General features: G+C 51.4%; 6 protein-coding genes across 6 annotated transcripts; 3 read left to right on the plus strand and 3 right to left on the minus strand.

Moving 5' to 3' along the window:
* Positions 1-1,986: 1,986 nt before the first annotated feature.
* Positions 1,987-4,280, minus strand: Z519_01702 (uncharacterized protein; the record flags this gene model as incomplete). Its single annotated transcript, XM_016759459.1, has 4 exons — positions 1,987-2,843; positions 2,942-3,225; positions 3,278-4,018; positions 4,108-4,280. 4 exons carry the CDS (start codon positions 4,278-4,280, stop codon positions 1,987-1,989), a joined length of 2,055 nt encoding a protein of 684 aa, XP_016624787.1.
* A 649-nt stretch (positions 4,281-4,929) lies between these two features.
* Z519_01703 (uncharacterized protein) lies at positions 4,930-6,830 on the plus strand (the record flags this gene model as incomplete). The annotated part of the gene is made up of 4 exons (XM_016759460.1): positions 4,930-5,100; positions 5,157-6,054; positions 6,118-6,572; positions 6,651-6,830. The coding sequence occupies 4 exons, from the start codon at positions 4,930-4,932 to the stop codon at positions 6,828-6,830; spliced, it is 1,704 nt and encodes a 567-aa protein (XP_016624788.1).
* A 1,337-nt stretch (positions 6,831-8,167) lies between these two features.
* On the plus strand, positions 8,168-9,649 carry Z519_01704 (uncharacterized protein; the record flags this gene model as incomplete). Its single annotated transcript, XM_016759461.1, has 2 exons — positions 8,168-8,683; positions 8,732-9,649. 2 exons carry the CDS (start codon positions 8,168-8,170, stop codon positions 9,647-9,649), a joined length of 1,434 nt encoding a protein of 477 aa, XP_016624789.1.
* A 2,173-nt stretch (positions 9,650-11,822) lies between these two features.
* Positions 11,823-12,715, plus strand: Z519_01705 (uncharacterized protein; the record flags this gene model as incomplete). The annotated part of the gene is made up of 2 exons (XM_016759462.1): positions 11,823-11,942; positions 11,969-12,715. 2 exons carry the CDS (start codon positions 11,823-11,825, stop codon positions 12,713-12,715), a joined length of 867 nt encoding a protein of 288 aa, XP_016624790.1.
* A 398-nt stretch (positions 12,716-13,113) lies between these two features.
* Positions 13,114-14,448, minus strand: Z519_01706 (uncharacterized protein; the record flags this gene model as incomplete). Its single annotated transcript, XM_016759463.1, has 3 exons — positions 13,114-13,865; positions 13,930-14,016; positions 14,079-14,448. The coding sequence occupies 3 exons, from the start codon at positions 14,446-14,448 to the stop codon at positions 13,114-13,116; spliced, it is 1,209 nt and encodes a 402-aa protein (XP_016624791.1).
* Positions 14,449-14,968: 520 nt separating this feature from the next.
* Positions 14,969-18,070, minus strand: Z519_01707 (uncharacterized protein; the record flags this gene model as incomplete). The annotated part of the gene is made up of 1 exon (XM_016759464.1): positions 14,969-18,070. One exon carries the CDS (start codon positions 18,068-18,070, stop codon positions 14,969-14,971), a length of 3,102 nt encoding a protein of 1,033 aa, XP_016624792.1.
* Positions 18,071-18,442: the final 372 nt, after the last annotated feature.

Below are 18,442 nucleotides of genomic sequence, written 5' to 3' on the forward strand. Positions count from 1 at the left end.
CAACCCTGTGTGCTCTCTTTTGGGATAGAGGTCCTGGACGAGTCAGCGCTGCAAGGTGTCCCAGTACCGCCTTTGGACAATCGTTTGCAGGGTTGCATTTCTGGAGTTGGGTTGTCAATTGCGACCAAAATGTTCATTGCTACCTTCTGGATTTTGATACGCGACATCCGGTGACGCCGAAGCGCTCTATGGGCCGTGACTTTGATGGAAATGAAAGCAGGAACGGTGGCGCTTGTTATTCAGAGTCACCAGCCAATGCCACGAGTGCCGACTCTGAATGGCCCTGGATGTAGAACTATTGCGCTGGTGTAGCTGAGGCTCAGCTGAAGGATGAAGCCACTGGCTGAACTCCCTCATTAATTCTGCTCTCCTCACTCAATCAGCATGCCTGTTGCGTTTTGCACAGGAACGTATACTGATACACCTCGGGGTCTGCTCTTTCGATCGCAAACCATCAAGCCCTCAGAGTCTTCAAAGGCGGACTATTTGGACCACGCGATCCACACGTGGCCAATTTACAGTTGCGAAAAGCGAGCGCCTTCCCATCAACTGCTATTGCGATTGGCAGTCCTCTAAATCAGTCTGGCCTGAGCCTGTTTGCCGTGGTCTTTAATTGGTGATATCGTGCCCATTGAGCAGCCAGCTGCGATGAAGCCTTGTCGGTCAGGAATCGGAAAGGGGTCAATGGCCCAAATCTGGAGGAGATGAGGCCGAGTCGCCCTCGTCCTTTGGATATCAAATCATGGAGACTCCCTAGGCAGGTCAACGTATCTTCTCTTTCAAATAGCATAGCGTCATCTGTATCCGGTGTTGGGTTACTGATGCACCGGGTCTTTTACAATGTCTCCAGTCGACAACGAGAATGAAGTCGCTATTGGAATCTCTGCTGTCGAAGTCAGTCCTTCGCTGAGCAGCCGCGGCAACGACTCTGGCCAGGATCTACGTTTTATACCCACCGAGAAATGGTTGCTAGGATTCTGGAAGCGCTTTCCATGGATTGGTTTTCGGATGTCTCCTGATGGTGCCGGTACTTTCTGTCGTTGCGGCCATGACTTTAGTCGCATCCAACGACACACCCGTCTCCTCGTGGCCTAAGCAAATCGCTCCCAATACCGTCTTGTCTACATGCAACAGTGGTGCTAGCGTTTGCATTGCGATTGAAGTGGCAAAGGGGATTGCTGTATTCTGGTGGAGAAGAGCAATGAAAGGTGCGGCGATAGCCAATGTACACCACACCTGGGCCTTTGGTAGCAGTATTTCAACATTGCTGCCCTTGCGGCCACCGTCAAACTGCTTGCAGTCATCGATGGAATCCCCTTCCAACGCTCTACCAGCGCATACATTAGACTAGGGCCAAGCCACGAGGTCAATATCGACCTTATGATTGGAGTGAACACACAGACCTTCCTCAATGCACAAGATTTATCCAACCGTCAGAGTCGGCAGATGCAGATGAGCCATGGGGTTCATACTCAAATTCAAGCAGGGTTTTCGTGCCAGCAACTCAGTATAATACCGAGGAATACAGACGCCACTGGGCTGGATGTTTTGGTGCGGTTGCATCTTCTCTGGTGCGCGTGTTGTTGGTCGTGCTGGCATACTAGGGTGTCTGGGAGCTGGGGTGCAAGGTGAGGCTGAACCCGATCGAGGTTGCGAACTCCTTCTAGGTACTTGATTTTGCCTTAGCAAATCCTAGGAGCGGGCCAACAGATGATATAGTGAAAGTGACTGGAGAACAAGCGGTGAGATATACTGATGCTGAGGCCTTGGACCGTGAAAAGAACTATGCGATCGTTCCTCTGTGATGGACCGGTATTCTCTACTGCGAATCACTTTTGTAGCTTTAGTTGTTCATGCACTACAACCGCTCAGCAGGTGACGAGACACCGAGAGAACCTTCTAGGTAGTGCAGAATTGCACCTTTGAAGTTAACCCCAGGGACACTCCGTACAGCATCTTGTCTGCCGTTGTAGGGCAGCCCTTTGCTCACCAACGCAATCTTTCCACCTGATGCTGCACGCTTGGTGCGGTGGGGAAGCTGGCAGTTGTAGGGAACATTGAAAACTCATCTATAATGGACTGCCACACCTCGTCGTCCCAGAAACTGGTCCCCATGTCTGTCGGCTGGGCATCAGCGGCGGCACCAGTGCCGCCACCACCCACGCCGCCGCCGATGAATGCACTTCCGCCTGAAGCAGCATTGGGATTCTCTCCTTGGGCCCCGTTCGTCGCAACACCACCAGTGTTCGGATGGACGGGTTTGCGGAATCGCAATGCGTTGAACGGAGTCATCATGTCTGCCACAGCACACCTTGTCGTCAAGGGTACACCTGACTGGCTGATTGGAAGCTCGTAGTCTCCCTCTCCACCTCCTGTTGCTGCTCCTGTCCCTTCGCTCTCCTTCTCACACCTCTCGTGCCACGCCATCAAGCCGCCCATGCCTCGTCCGAAGAATGCCCAGACGTCTTTCTCTTCTGTGCTCACGCTGTGGCCCGTCCGGGTGAGCTCGTCGCCGACTTTGATTTTCACACGCTGTGCGATGTTCAGGACGTCCGCCTCGCGTTTGGCCATCGAACTGTCCCATCCGCTTGTTGAGGGAAGGCGCGCAATTGTCGACAGGATGATCAGCGCGTACGCGGAGAAGCTGAAGAACGCGGCGGGTAGATGTCTCAGCGCGTCTGTCGGTACGCTCAGGAAATAGTCCAAGAAGAATCGAGTCGAGGTCAACAGCTCCCAGAGATGGGAGGTGGTAATCGTCGACTGCGATGCAATTGCCGGATCGCGATATAATGCGACCTCGTGCATTACGACTGGCAAAGCTCTCAACTCAGCCATCAGCACGTCTTTTTTGAACGGTACCCACATCGTTAGCAATCTCTTTCCTCTCATGTGTGCTGGGAGTAGGAATAGGCGAGACACTTTAAAAATCCGGTCCACTCACAATTTGCCTGTGCGGACGAGAATGAAGAGCTCGCTCCTAGCTCTGCAATTTCCTTCTTGAAACCATTCAGGGACATCTGTATCACAGCATCACTCTGGAATCGGATGAAGGTGTGGTCGCCGTATGAGAATCTCTCGGTAATCTGTTGCGTCAGGCGTTTGGCGCTGACGAAAGCTATTGCATACGCGTCCGTGGCGGTCTCCTGCGCGGCCTGAAGAACATGACAGCAGTGTTCGATCCACTCGGTATGCCTCATGACGAGTTCCTTGCGCGTCATTGCCATGCTTGATTTGGTGAGACCGGCTTCGTCAAGGCCATACAAGGAGTTGTACTTACGAAGAACAAAGGTAAAAGCAACCCAGAAGGGCGCGAGTTTCAGCCGTTGTCCTCTGGCATTGTGTTGGCAACTTCGCTTCTGGATTCATTTTGCAGAAATTACTCCCCACTCTCTGATCACGATGCGCAGGGCACCGGTCAAGATCCAGGTCCATGACAAGGCCGATCGCCATTTGGAGAAGCATATATGACTGCTTGTTGTTCATGGGATGGAAATGGTAATGGATCCAGCTTAGGTGAACAAGCAGCGCTTGTAAGAGTTCGATGTTCCTCTCGTTTCTGATCAGGATTCGCTCGCAGAGCATCCTCTTCAGCTCGACACCAAGCCGTCTTTGAACCGTATGGTCTTCTTCGAGACATGCCGTCGTGATAGCCAGGAAAAGAACAGGGGCATCTCTCCGCAAAGTAGCAGCATCGATCTCTGGAGCAACTATCACGAACGGAAAGAACTGCGAGTGAACTTGTTGATAATTCTTCAAGAGGGTATCGGCCGTTGCCATTGTCAGCACACCCCTATCGATCACATCGAATTGTCGGTTCTCTTCAGCGGTTGATGGTGCAGAGGTCTTGGTGCTGTGCGCCTTCGTGGCCGAGGCGAACGAGACATTGTCACTGTTGACTTGTTCCAGTGGGGCTGACGTAGTAGTTATGGTTGTAACATTCGTATCTCCAAGAACATTCTTGTCAGGAGTGAGCAATGTCAGAAGATCGTTGACCTTTTCTTCGAGTGCTTTGATTCTCCTATTGCTCGGTTAGACCAGACCTAGCCCCCCGTGCGTAAGATGAAAAGGGAAGGAGATCGGGGTCGGTTTCTTTGCGGGCATTCATACGTCGATTGCTTCTCTTTCTGGCGTCGGGGAGCTTCTTCGAGCATACAATCCCGTCTCAGCCTGCGACAACGGTCACAGACACCTTGCCCGCCACTGAAGGAACATTTCGCTTTGGCCTTGACGCATCGAACACAGGCCTTCCGTCTTGCTCCAGAATTGCCGACCCCGTTCATTGCCGCTCCGGTCTGGAGTCACTGGTGGTACAGGGGCGAACGGTGACAGAAATGTCGAGGGAAATGCATTTGGCAACAGAGGGAACGGGAAAGGAGTTGAATATCTCCGTTCGAGGCGGAATGTCCTCTCACGTGCAGCATCACGTGCAGCCTCTAATCATGGCCTAACCAATCAAACGACATACACGACCGGGCCACCTTTTGTCCGTTGCCGTCTCCTTTCTCTCGTATCACATTTCTTTCATACGAGGTACTCCGTCCTCCGTACTTCACCTCGTCTTCCTTTGTCCGCCTTGTCCTTCGACTCCTCAATTCTGCGACACCTACTTTGTTCCAGTCATATCGATGTCTGAAAAGGAGATGGCGTCCACTTCTTCTCCGGTCTGTCTTATCGCCGCTTGTGCCCGAGATTGTTGCCTGTGCAATGCTCGAGAGGGCTGCGGTCAGGGGAGCCTCAACCCTCCTATATCTTGACCTCGACCTTTCATTTCTGCTTCCTTGAAAATGGCAACAAAGCCTCCTTTGTCTATTAGGATCCCCTTTCGATCTTGCCCTCGTGGCTGCTATTCTTCTAGGACTTGACGAGCAAGTGGGCAGCGGCTCAGGCAACGACATGGTCCCGCCTGAAAGAGTAGAGGGAGACACCACTATGTCAGTTTCAATCACTGAGAACGTTGGCACCATCTCGAAAAGCCAGGATTCGATCAGCAAGTACTCGGAGACTGCTCACCATCTGACTGGCTCAAGACTTTACCTTGTTCTCGGTGGTCTTGGTCTTGCCATCTACTTGTTTGCTCTGGACATCGCAGTCATTTCTACAGTGCGTCCCACACTCCGCCAATATATATCTCTCCTCACAGCTAACTTGCGGCTCAGGCTATCCCGGCAATCACAGTGCAATTCAACGCTACCACGGACATCGGCTGGTATGGAGCAGCTTACCCTCTGTGCCTGTGCTCCCTGCAGCCTCTGTCAGGAAAGCTGTATGCAACGTTTTCCCTCAAATGGACCTTCTTCGTCTTTGTCGGCGTCTTCCTTCTAGGCTCACTGCTCTGTGGTGCAGCCGTCACCTCTAATATGTTCATCCTTGGCCGAGCTGTTGCTGGGACTGGGGCAGCAGGGATATTCTCTGGCAGTTTGTCCATCCTCGCGATTGTGACCCCGCTCTCCAAACGTGCCCTCTATACTGCCGCCCTCTCTTCTCTGTTCGGAGTCGCAACAATCACCGGTCCAATCATTGGAGGGGCCTTGACGACAAAGGTATCGTGGAGATGGTGCTTCTACATCAATCTTCCCGTGGGGGTGGTAACACTAGCCGCGTTGGCCTTGTTATTCCACCCACCGATACGAGCTTCCGACAAAACACCCCTGGGGCAGAAGATCCTGCAAATTGACATCGTTGGGTGCGCAATTTTCATCCCGACCATCGTCATGATTCTTCTGGCACTACAATGGGGTGGCCACCAGTGGCCTTGGACGTCGGCCACGGTGATAGGGCTGCTGTGCGGCTTCGCTGGATCTGCGACGGTCTTCCTCATGTGGGAGTATCACAAAGGCGACGATGCCATGATCCCGTTCTCGATCGTCTTCCACCGTTCGATTTTGCTGAGTTGTCTCTTTAGCACCTTCATGTTTGGCGCTTATATTATCAACATTTACTACATGCCTGAATGGTTCCAGGTGATCAAGGGAGTCAGTCCACTCCATAGCGGCGTCATGACTCTCCCGGTGGTCTGCACTCAGATTATCGCTGCTACCATTTCAGGATTAATCAGTAAGTCAATCTACCGAACGTTGAGATCTGATTTCGGCCATTAGAGCTGATTTTGCCATTCAGTCAATCGTACTGGCTACTATAACCCTTGGTTATTCGTCGGTGTCGGCTTCATGGCGATTGCGGCAGGGCTCTACACTACCCTCACCACTTCAACGCCCCACGCAAAATGGATCACATACCTAGTCTTCCAAGGCATGAGCGGAGTTGCTATGCAAGGACCACTCCTCGCAGTCCAAGCCTCCCTGGCTACAAAACCCCAACAGATTCCTGTCGGCATTTCGACCGTGGCGTTCTTCCAGTACTTCGGAGCTTCTGTGTTTCAGAGCATTGCCCTGGCGATATTTCAGAACCAGCTTGTGAAGTCACTCAAGCAGCGTGCGGGTCTTAATAACGAGCAAGTGCAGCAATTATTGAATGCCGGATCAGGCCATGCTCGGAAGACGACATTGAGCTCATTCCCAGAGAAGCTAGGGCCTGTACTCTGGGCATACAACAAAGCAATCACGAATGTCTTTGTAGGTTACATATATTGCACCATAAATCAACAACATTGTCTATGCAAACAAGGCATCAGCTAACATGTGACTGAATAGTATGCTTCGCTAGCATCGGCCATCGTGGCGTTTGTGCTTGCTTTTGGCGTTGAATGGAAAGATATCAGAGCGAAACCCGCATCCCGGAAAGGCGACAAAGCTGAAACCGAAACCGCTCCACCCGGGGACGACGAGGAAGCTGCCATCAAGAAGTCTAGCGACAGCAGCGGGCAAGCTTAACGTGATGGCATCAGCCGTCGAAGAAGAGATGGGCACCCTGTTAACGCGCAGTTTAAGGCCGTCTCGGGACGTTGGTCAGACAAAGCCATGCTCGCAGTGCGGAGTCAAAGTTGGATTGTTCAAGGGAAATCGGAGATCTTACGTCCCTTGTTTTATATATGTCCGGGACAGCTCTTTGTGCTGTCTTCATGTTCGATCACACCATTATTACCTCCTTGCAACCGCTCGGCCTGGGTGCGAAAATGACCATCTTGCGAACGATTTGACCGCAACGAATCGTCTGTCAGACACTGCCGTTTTCCCGTAGAGAGAAAACTCGGCTCTTTACTTCTCGTTTCAGTGTTGCGACTGTCGAAGTGAATTCTCTGCGCACCGTTTCGACTTTTTTTTTCCCCAACGATACGAGGCACATTCACCATGTCAAGCATGATTCCTCTTCAGCGAAACTAGAGGGTCATCGTTCCCCTCTCTCTGGAGGGGGTCGACACTGATTTCTCATCTTTTGATACCATAGCGTCCCGTCATGTTGTTGAGATCACCCTTTGAAGAAAGGCGCGACCTGGCAGCCTCTGAGGACAGGATGGCTTGCTGTCGTTCTGGCAAAGGACCATTCCTGACTGACGATGGGGAAGAAACTTGGGAGAACTTGGAGTTGCACTTTGACTTCTCTTGGTGCTGAAAAGAAAATTAAGATCAAGACTCTTTGCTGAGTGCGCGGGCACCCCCGCAGCCGACCGGCTGCCGACTCCAGGATCTCCCTCGGTCACTCCCTCCGAAATGTCGGCTGTGTGGCGTCGAGTGGGTCAATCTGGAAGATCTCAAAAGTCAGGTATTGATAGACCTTCGAATGTCCTGGGTACCCAATCACGACATGGTGCTCTACATGGAATACGAAATACCCAGTCGTCCTCGTGGAAGGTCACTGGAACACCATACTGCCTTTATTCCTGGTTCATTCCGCGACCGCATATATATGTATATTCACCATGCTCGAATTTCACCTCTCGCACAAAACCAGCCCCCCGACAGAAATCCGTCTGTCACCTTCGATTACCTCGCGCAGTCACTCATTAAATAAACGGTATAAACGGCGTTACGACGTTTGACTCAACTCCCGATCTTTGCAATATCGGAGAAAACGTCTCTCCTTATATCCTTCGGACACCTGTGGCGCTCGAAATCTGTTTTCTTCACGGCTTCTGCAATGTCCGGCATTTGATGCTGTCACCCTGGGACTCGTGACTGTACGGACAGCCTTTCGGCAAACCAACAACATCAACCAGACTTTCACCAGAGCCTTTGATCCTTGGGAAAAGTAGCTGGAAGACCCCAACTCCATGAGTCCAGCAACTGTTACAGACGCGGATTCATTTTCTGACCGAGATCTCTTCCCAGACCCAGATCTAAAATCATGGCAACAGGCCTTTTCTGCGAGACATGAGAACATATGCCACGCGCCTTCGACCCCAGATCCAGGTGGCAAGATTTACAAAACCTTCAGCAGGTGCAACTTCAGCCGACTAGACATAATTAGGGGCCTCGATCGACCCGTCGATGCCTGGCTTGATCCTAAATTGACTATTTCAGACTTATTCTATGACCGAATCCGGTCCGCACTTGTGCTAGCAACACGGTTTTGCAAGTACACGTCTGAATTCTTCAACATCCTTTTATTTGGGGACATAGGAAAAGATCTTTGTGAGGACGGGAAGATCGTGTATGACTATCTCCAGAAATTGAAGCACCGATCTCGGACGTTCCCAGATATGATGGACGACCTCCACAATGTCCAGTTCTTCACTGGTTACCACCCGGATAGCCGTACAGACGTATATGCATCAACTTATTTCGGGGTATATCCAAAGAATTGCGAACGACAAATGGCAACCACTGCTGTCTAGCTGAATTCAAAATTCGCGACATTCTTCACCCACCTCCACTATGACACATTCGAAGATGATGTCAAGGACCTGATGTTAGTCAGTCTCGCCATCACTCTTGTGCATGAGCTGGCCCATGTATGGTACGCTCTCCGGAGAATGGAAATCGCCCGAAAAGGCAATCTTCCCCTGTGTATCGCCATGAGGAGAGAACCGTATTTCTACGGGACTGAGAGAGTGCCCGAGTTGGGATCGTCTTGGGAATTATTTGCCTTCAACGGCATGCCCCATCTAAACTGTTCGGATGACGTACCTTATGCGGAGGCGAAGGGCCTCCTCTTAGTCCCCAGGAGAGCAAGCAGTGACAAAGCGAACGAGGTTGTTGTGGATTCATATGTTGTGAGCGCTTTTCTCAACCAAGAATGCTGGGACATGCTCGACACATTGCTTATTGGAGATCTTTGTATCCGGTATAAGCCCGTCATTGGCAAAGGCCTCTTGGAGAGAATGCAGACGGCTGTCACCATGATCTGTTTTACAATCGAACATGGTCGTCTGCCTTCCCTAGAAGAGGTAGCCAAAGAAAAAGACATGATGTTGCCACATTCAGCGAAAGGACAACAGTTGGCGAAGGCGGGTCTCCCAGATTTAGTACCTCTCACGTCGACATTGCCGACGGTCGCTGAGATAACCAAGATTACCAATATGATGAAAGTGGGGTTGCACATCTCAGCTCTAGAGTTTCCTACGACCGCCAAAGAGGAACATACAAACTATGCTCCCCAGTGGGCACTTTGCCAGGCAAAAGCGAAATCAGACCCTACATATCTCGCTGACAGGGCGGCCAACAAGAAGAGAATCGAAAGGCACAACGCAGACGAGACTGTTCAAGGAGCCATTACAAACCACCACTCCACTGCCGGAGACGCGAACAGGTAGCCGTCTGGTTAGACACAACGAAATTACCCCCTAACTACGCCACCAGCGAAGAACGACCATGCACCGCCACCCATGCAACTAAGAAAGAGCTATCAATCTGTTAGTCCTAAGCATGTATGGCTTTGAAGCTAGAGCAATCCATGAGGCACTGCCTCAGAACCCCGTAGCATTCGGACCTTGTGGTTGGAGCATGTTTTCCTGAATAGTGGAAGAGCCCCTGTATCATAGCCATATTCCCTCAGATATGTATACCCGGGGTTGTCGATGATTGGTTGGTATGAACATCCCGCATTTGCAAATACAAATGCAAGGAGAAAACTAACTAATCAATCAACCTATCAAGTGGAGACAGTGACGGACAAAAGCATACGACCAACAAGCGATCATATATGGTATGATAAGGCTCGGGGAGAAACAGGAGAATCGGTGGCCGGAATGAATGGCTCTTAACGGTAGCGGCCTATTAATATGGAAGAAGGCGGAGAGATTAAAAGCAATATATTCTTTGCTCCGGAAACAACGATCTAGCGAGACGCAAGCGTTGGGATTTCTTGTTGATTCCCTCCGTGGAAGGGGGAGGAGGGACGGAGAATTGGGCTTCAGCATATCTCTATCCATTCCCTGTGACACCCAGCGATGTCACAAACCTGAGCCGTCGCAAAGCCAGCTCGCTGGTCATGGCATGTACAAGGGAATCAACAAGGTAGACCTTCAAGGCCTCGCAAAGAACCCTACAGCGCTCCTCCCTGGAGTGGAAATCATGGTCTCACGACAACACCTGACCCGGAACTCCCTTCACCTTCTAATTCAGTTCAGAAACCTTCGCGCACTAGAGCGGCTTCCGATCGCCCGGGAAAAAAAGACCCTTTCAACTTTTTCCAACTTTTTCCAACTGAGGGAGGCAGTTTTGCATCCCAAATGCTTCAGGATACGACGGTGGCCAAGATGACACACTTCTGGAAAACATCAAGTGTGATCCGATCGTGAAGAAGGGCGAAAATTGGATGGTGCTCACCATTGCAAGAATTGAGAAAATCGCAACGGTTAGGTGTGGGTTGGACTTGAAGGCTTGTGCCGGACGCAATTTGTTACATTACGAGGAAAGGCAATGATTGATGATTGATGATTGATGGCAGATCGATGATCGGTTCATCATGGCGATGTTTGTAAGGGAGGGGAGAGCAAGTTGTGATGGCAAGCTACTAGGCACCTTACAGTGAACCTCAATAGGCGAAACCTTCACCGCATATAAAGTAGCTTTCAGTGTCGAGCCGATTGTGGAAGACTCGGTCTCGGGCTTTATATACTGTGTTACTTTGTAACAGCTACAGCTCATCCTGGTGGCCGGAAACCCCTGACGAGACCAATGTGCTCTGTAAGTGGGAAGAATTAAGATTGCAAAATAGAAGACTCATTGTCAAAGTAGATGGGAAGGGTGATGATTGCTTTCTTGATGAAGACCGCGTCGATGCCTTGGAGGCCCAAGTCTTCCGCTGGGTGTGCGTCGTTCTGTGCAAGGGAGAAGCCCCCGCTGCTTTTAGCAAGGCTTCGCTCCTTTAATTGACAGCCTCACTAGCCTGACCCCCTGAGTTTTGAAAAAAAAAATTAGTGCGCCATGTTTTGTATTGTGTTATGTACTGAGTAGATTAATCCCTCTTGCTATTGTGAGCAATTGAGAACGAGTTCAGAACCGAGTACCCGCATATCAGTATATGCCAATATTCCTGTACAGGGACATTGGGCCTCCCCCGGCGCGCCCCTTCATCCTCTACTAATACTATTGCATTTACCAGATCTGGTAATTTCTCGCCTGCACTGGGTTTGGGTATGAAATAGAAGAGTGGCCGAGGCCTCTATCGACAGCTGCAGTAGCTGCAACCTGTATGTAAGTGGTTTCTGGAACGGTAAGTTAAGAGTGGGTTTGCTATTGGATATACCCGTACAAAAGCTACCTCTGTAAGTAAGCAGGCCTGTCGTTTAACGCTGCGCCCTCTCTCTTATTTACCAGAGACGAGACAACGCGCTTTCTTCCCTCCTTGGTTTGTCGGACTACACGTGGGCCTGAGATTCGTGAGTTAAAAGACGCATGTTCTTCGGGGAAAGAGAAAAAGGAAAAGGGTGGAACAAGCCAGGGGAGAAGTGAAGAGAAGAGTCAAGAGAAGGGGCACCAACAATGCCGCAACAATATCCGTACGGCCAGGCTTCGCCATATCTGCCCGGTCAATACGCTCCGCAACCGCAGCTCTATCCGCCCAGTCAAGGAGGAAGCAGACCAGCAAGCCTCGAGCACCAAGTCCATATCATCAATTGCCACTACAGTCGCAGCGGTATCCGTCTCAAGATTATCCGACTGGTCAACCACACTATCCTCCACCACAATACCCTCCTCCGGAAGGCCTCCCTTCCCTAGCTCAAGAGTATCAATATGCTCCCCCGTCGGCTCAACAGCTACCTCCTCCTCCTCAACAACAACTAGGCAGACCCTACATACTCCTTTTCCAGCCCACCCCTCAAAAACATATCCGCTCGCTGACGCCCCTGGGTTCCACCACCCCGACAAATATAGTTACCTACAACCGGCCGCTGATCTACTCCTCGGGCTTGGACATCACCCTCATCGCCACCACTTCCGGCTCCCAAGTGGCCACGGTAAACTGGCACACCTGGTCCGGCAAAATCGACCTGACCTTCTCGGCTACGAGCCGCCAAATCACGTACAAGAACAGCTTCGAACCCACCGGGGGCTCAGCAGGAGGCACAGGCGCTGCCGCGACGACCACCAGCCTCGGCAGGCTGTTCTGGACCGTCACCCGGGGGGATGAAAAACAGGCCGATCTCAAGTGCACGGACCGCACGGGCGCGGTGGTCTGCACCGTCGTCCTGTACGGCAAGCTGCGCAGCGGGAAGATCGAGACCTGGAGACAGGGGCTGGACAAGGAGCTCTTTGAACAGGTCGTCGTCAGCGCCGTCGTCGAGGTAGAGAATTGGAAGCGCAAAATCGATGGTCGGAATAGTAGTAATCCTGGCGTCATTGCCGATGGGGTCGAGGCTGCATTGGGGAGTTGAGATAGAGATGGATGGAGTATACGGGCAACCTGGCGGGGGAATAAACGGGTGGGCGGGAAATGCATAGAAATTGTGTCATGTGTCCCACTGTCGGAAGGGCTCGTCGGAAAACAGGCCATGTAAGAGGGGGACCATTCCTGGAGTCGGTCAAGATTCAACGACATTGCTGGGAATAGTGCAAATATTTCGAGCCAAGAAGACTCTTGCGAGCAGGAGGCTGTTCAGAGTCGCGAATGCGAACCGGCGTTTAACTATTAAATCGATAAAGGAGTTGCTCGGGCTGTCAAACATTTGATCTTTCCAGCGACCCCGTCCATAAAGATAGCTACGTTCAATGGACGTTACCATCTCGCGCTCTGTGCTTGCTTTTTCAGCTCGTCCCACTCAGTCAGCCCGGTCTACTTCTTCACAGCACCAACCTCGTCCTCTTCCTTCAAAATATCCGGCACGGGCCCGACCGGGGTGATTCCAAACGGATTAATCTGCTTGTGGCTTTTGGTATAATGCTTCTTGATATGTTCGAACTGCGTCGTCTCCCCAAACGCCGGGATATTCCAATACAAGTGCCTCAACCATCGATGGATATTCGGGTATCCGCTTCGGATGTCCTTGATATTGCACTTGAAATGCTGCACGTAGACCGGATCGAAGCGGACAATCGTGGTATATAGCCGCACATCGGCCTCTGTAAGTTGAGAGCCGAAGTAGTAGGGCCCTTGGGAGGAGGATTCGGCGAGGATGGATTCGGTGCGGTCGAGCGATTTGAACAGTTGGAGGACGTTGCGTTCGTAGGCTTCTTGGGTGGTCGCAAAGCCGGACTTGTAGACGCCGTTGTTGATGTCGTCGTAGGTCCATTTGTTCACCTCCTCGATCTTGTCTTTCAGATCATCCGGGTAAAGCACGACGTTTTTGTATTTTTCAGGTAGGATGTCGTCGAACGCAGTGTAGAACATGCGGATGATCTCGGAGGACTCGTTGTTCACGATCGTTTGTTTCTTTTTGTCCCAGAGGGTGGGAACAGTGAAGCGACCCTCATAATTCGGGTTTGCAGCAAAGTACAGATCGCGAAGGTGGGTGTTGTCAGGGTGTAGAGGGTCGGGAGTGACATTTTCGCCGGGGACGTTTTCGTCGGGGGTTGCGAAGCGCCAGCCTTGACAATGTGGTCAGGTAACTGCGTGTGAAGATACCATAATATCCCGCGGAAGAGGACATACCTTTCTCGGCCATATGCCAATGCACGCTGGTGAAAGGGATGATGTCTTCCAAACCCTTCAGTTTCCTCACGATGAGTGTTCGATGTGCTGTTTCGTCCCTTGTCAACAATGCCATTCTCTTTCACGTTCAAACTAGGGTTCCCACATACCCCAAGGACATGCATAGCTGACATATAAATGGTATCTTCCTTTCTCCGCAGGAAATTCAGCATTCGGATCGTTCGAGATCCAATTCCGAAAGGAAGAAACTTGTCTCTTGAACTCGCCCGAGCTGTCGCCCGGCTTCACCCAGTCGGTAATGCTTCCTTTGCCCTGTGACAGAAAGTCTATGTTCAGCCCCAGTTCGAGATAGTAAACCGCGACAATGGACACAAGAAGAACGAGGATAGAGGTTGCAAAAAGAGAGCTGCTCCGTACCGATGACATGGTGGATTCCGACTGCGAAGGCGTTGCTTGCGGTTTCGATTTCGTGGTCAGATGGACTAGCTGCAGTCGAGCCCGTGCAAGGACGCTGGACATGGACCGACTGAGTTGGAGCAACCGAATGGGTAGAGGGAAGAGGAAGGACCTTTTGTATTTCGTTGCGCCATGCCCAGGTATTCAATCCATTGGCAACATGCGGAACGGAAGCCGACAGTTTCGATGACACAATGGTGGGGTTTTTCGCGAACGACCACAGCCATCACTGAGGGACACTAAGGAGGGGGCATGGATGACTAAACGACGCTTCCTGACTAAAGATGCAGTAAGAGGCACACATTGGTGACACACAATGCGGCAATAGGGGCTTCCCCTTTCCGGCTACAGCGGCCCAAGGGTTTTCATGTTGGCTATGTCTGATCAATCCATTCTGTTCCGGTTGCTGAATGTATGTATACCACGCCCACCTTCAAAATATTCCTCAGTCGTGGTACAGAGGTGAGAGAAACACGATCTACCCCCCCCAGAGCCTTGGTCTAGTATCGGAGTTCCGCCAATGCTGCCAAACGCCGTTTCAACGCGCCATCAGAGTTGCAGCATGCCGGCTTCGACTTCACCTTCAATCTACCTTGTACTTCACCATCACATAAGGAATCTCGACATCTTCTTCGGTCGTGTCCTCGGCAGTAATCTCGAAGATGATGTTCCTCTGGTGCTCCGGGATCGGCTTACGACTGATGGTCTCAAGCAATCGGCTCATCTTGAGGGGCAGGCGATCCTTGGTCTTGTTGGGTGGGTAGAAACTGGCGTACAGCAAGCTGACTCCCGAGCTGACCATCGTCACGCTCAATCCAAGGCGCTCGAAATGGGCCAAAAATTCGGTGAGGGTAATGTCATGTACCTCGAATCGATCCCAGAGCTTGTCGATAGTCACTTGGCCCTCCTTGCCTTGGTACGTGCCCTTGGGACTGGCGATCGGTTCACTGAATCCAAAGAACGGTAACGCCAGGTTGACGAAGCCGTTCTTGTACTGTTCAAGATCCGTCTTGCCATCCACTACCTTGAAAAGCTCAAGGACCACCAGTCCGGTAATGAGGGCAGTGGTGGTGGCGATAGCAGGAATAATCTTGCCGGCGATGAACTTCGTCTTGTGACGGTCGGCAATCGGAATATTGTAGTTCAAGGCACGGAGATTGCTCGCCGCAGTGATGAAGTCAATGTGGTGATTTGTGTCGTCGTCCTTCTCAAATTCCACAACATTGAGTCGGAACCCGGGCATACTCTTGGGAGTGGGTAACTCAGCCACGATCTTGTCCAGCTCTTCCGCATCATCCGCAAACGTCGGTGCTGGCCCGTTGGGGTCTGGCTCCTTCTCGTCCGTCTGGATCTTCACATTTGCGTCTGGCTTGAACTCGGGTATGATCATGCTGTCTAGCACTTTAACGTAGTCTTCGTATTTGAGCTGAGGAACAGGTATGCCATAGTTGTAAGCGTGGAGGGCTGCTCCATGGACAACGAATCCCATATGTGTCTCATCCGAAGGGTCGAAGGTGAGAGGTGTCGGAGCACGCTTTGGTCCAGACCAGAAGTCGGCCCCAGTTGATGTCTTCGAATCCTTGGGGAAGTTATATAGCAACTGTGCAATGGCGTTGTGGAATTGTTTTTGGAATTGCATCCGGGCCCAGGCAATGCAGTCATTGAAGTCGCTTGGCTTATCGGTGACCAAGAATTCTTTGAGACTGTCTAGGATCATCTTCTCGTTACCTTGCTGTCTCAGTGTGGTATTGATGTAGTCCGGCTGTGTCATGTAGAGGTTGACGGTCTCCGGTGGTCCCACGAAATAGGACTGGAATAGGTCTCGAGCCCACGCGATGGTATGTTCGATCTTGTTGGGGAAGCTTCGAAGTGTGCACATGGGGAAAGATTGTTCAGGCGGGTCTTGAGAGCTCGAGTATGACTCAGTCAAGCGCGGAAGAATGACCTGGGTATTGCCTTTGGTTCCAAGGGTGCCACTCTCCAGAAGTGGTTTCATGAAGAACACGCATCGCCGATCGACATATGTACGAGCTTCGACATTGTCCAAGGCATTTGTCACGATATCAAGGCCATGCCAGAACGCCTCGTTGAAGACGTCTTCGGTGTCAGGGCCGATGCGGTCCGTCATTGTCGTGATCTTCCCTTTGAGGTCGGGGTTCATTGCCTGAGCTGCAGCAGCAGCAACCTCGCTCTTCTGTTTTCCAACATCTTTGGCTCGAAAGAGAAATTGGCGGTTGAGATTGCTCTTCTCGATGGAGTCATTATCCGTGACAGTAATGTGACCATTGGGGCCGGTACCTAGCCCAATCATAGCGTAGTTCTTGAGCATCTCACAACCAATGGCGCCAGCGCCAACCAGGAAGTTCTTCACATTGGAGATTTTCTCTTGAAACTCCTTGCCGAAAACCGCGATTTGGCCATCATACCGCGAACCGGTGGGTTTGCAAAGCTCCTCGCTGCGGTTCACAGATGAAGGTAGAGACTCGAGAGAATCGAAGTACATCCACTGCACAATTGGTGTGAACTTGCCAGAAACCGCTTTCAGAACTTCCTGCGCGGTGAGACCACCAAAAAAGGCAGCCATGGGGCTTAGGTCGCCCTGCGCCTGATAGCTCAACTCCTTGATCAATTTCTCATCAATATCCACCTCCTCGGCACTCTCCGCTGTCAATTTCTTGGTGATTTCCAGGACTTCCTTAGCGTCTTTGTCGTTATGTGGACGGGGTAGAGAACCCGTCTTCTCTTTGAAGGCATGGAGAGCTTGAATGCCAACATGAAGCATTGCTGGTCGGTCAAACTTTGCAAAGTCGGATATGAGAAATTCTGGCTTCTTGATCTGTTCCGACAATGATTGGAATTGAAGGACTTTCGGCATCTTGACCTGAGCGAAAAGGCCGCCTCCTTCATATCTACCCAGACCCGAGACATCGCCAATAGAGAAGGAGTACGGGCCTTTGACGGTGATCTTCCTAGGAGGTGCTCCATTAAGACCTTCCATTCCTCTGATTTCTGCGAACTCAACATAATCGCCGTCTTCAAGTCCATGTCTCGTCTCATCCAGAGCCGATACCAGACCAGTCTCATCAATATCTGCCACAATGCCGCTGATTGGGTTCTCTCCGGTGACATCGCCCACCGTGAAGTCCTTCCCGAAGTCGGTGAAGATGTAACCGAAAAGGCCAAATGTGTCAGCGATCACCAGGTAAATACCATTATGGTGGCAGTAGTCGGAGATTGTGAGTTGATCTTTTAAAGACATGGTGGTGAGAACGACGACTTGGAATTGTTGGAGTTGATTCAAGTCATCTGTTAACGCTTTGGCTTTGTGGACGGAGACAGGAGTGTAGGAATTGAGCTCAGCCACATGCGGAGCAGTCACTTCTGCGCGGGGTTTGCCCACGTCTTCCGGACGGAGAAAGAATTGGGAGGATAGGTCGGCAATGGCAACTGGGTTAGGATCGAACAAGGTCAGAGACTTGACGCCAGCCAAAGCAATGTTCTTTGCGATCTCAACGCCCAAACCCTTCAGCCCGACGATGAGCACATTGGAGGCGCCCATGCGCTTCATAGCCTCGTGGCCTAGGACGTAAAGCTGTCGACTGTAGAGAGATTCATCGATTTCCAGAGTCTGGAGCTCCGTAATGGCAGCCCCAGGGTTGTCAACTTCCATCACAGAGTCCGTCATGACTTTTTTTTCTGGCCGGGCGAGGTCTTCTGAGGAAGCCTTTCTCTTGCTACCGGCCTTGATAGAGTCTGGGATTTCGGCGTGAGGTGAAATGGTGACAGTGGCCTTGCCTCAAGCAAGACCCAGATCGCGGTAGAATTGATCCGAAGAACGCAACCAGCTTCTTCAGATAGACGTTTCAGACGGGGGAGGGGAGGCGCGTGAGAGAGGGAGGGAGGCGAAATGAGTGACGAGGAGGACAAAACGTCGAGAGGCTGATTTATGGAGAAAGGATAGAAGCAGATGGCGCAGGCAAGAGGCAAAGGCGAACGTAAGGTTGTTTGTTATATTAGTCAAGAAGATTCGCGAACCGCAGTTGGTTATTTGATGCAG

Source organism: Cladophialophora bantiana (assembly GCF_000835475.1).
Source record: "Cladophialophora bantiana CBS 173.52 unplaced genomic scaffold supercont1.2, whole genome shotgun sequence".
Lineage (NCBI taxonomy): Eukaryota > Fungi > Ascomycota > Eurotiomycetes > Chaetothyriales > Herpotrichiellaceae > Cladophialophora > Cladophialophora bantiana.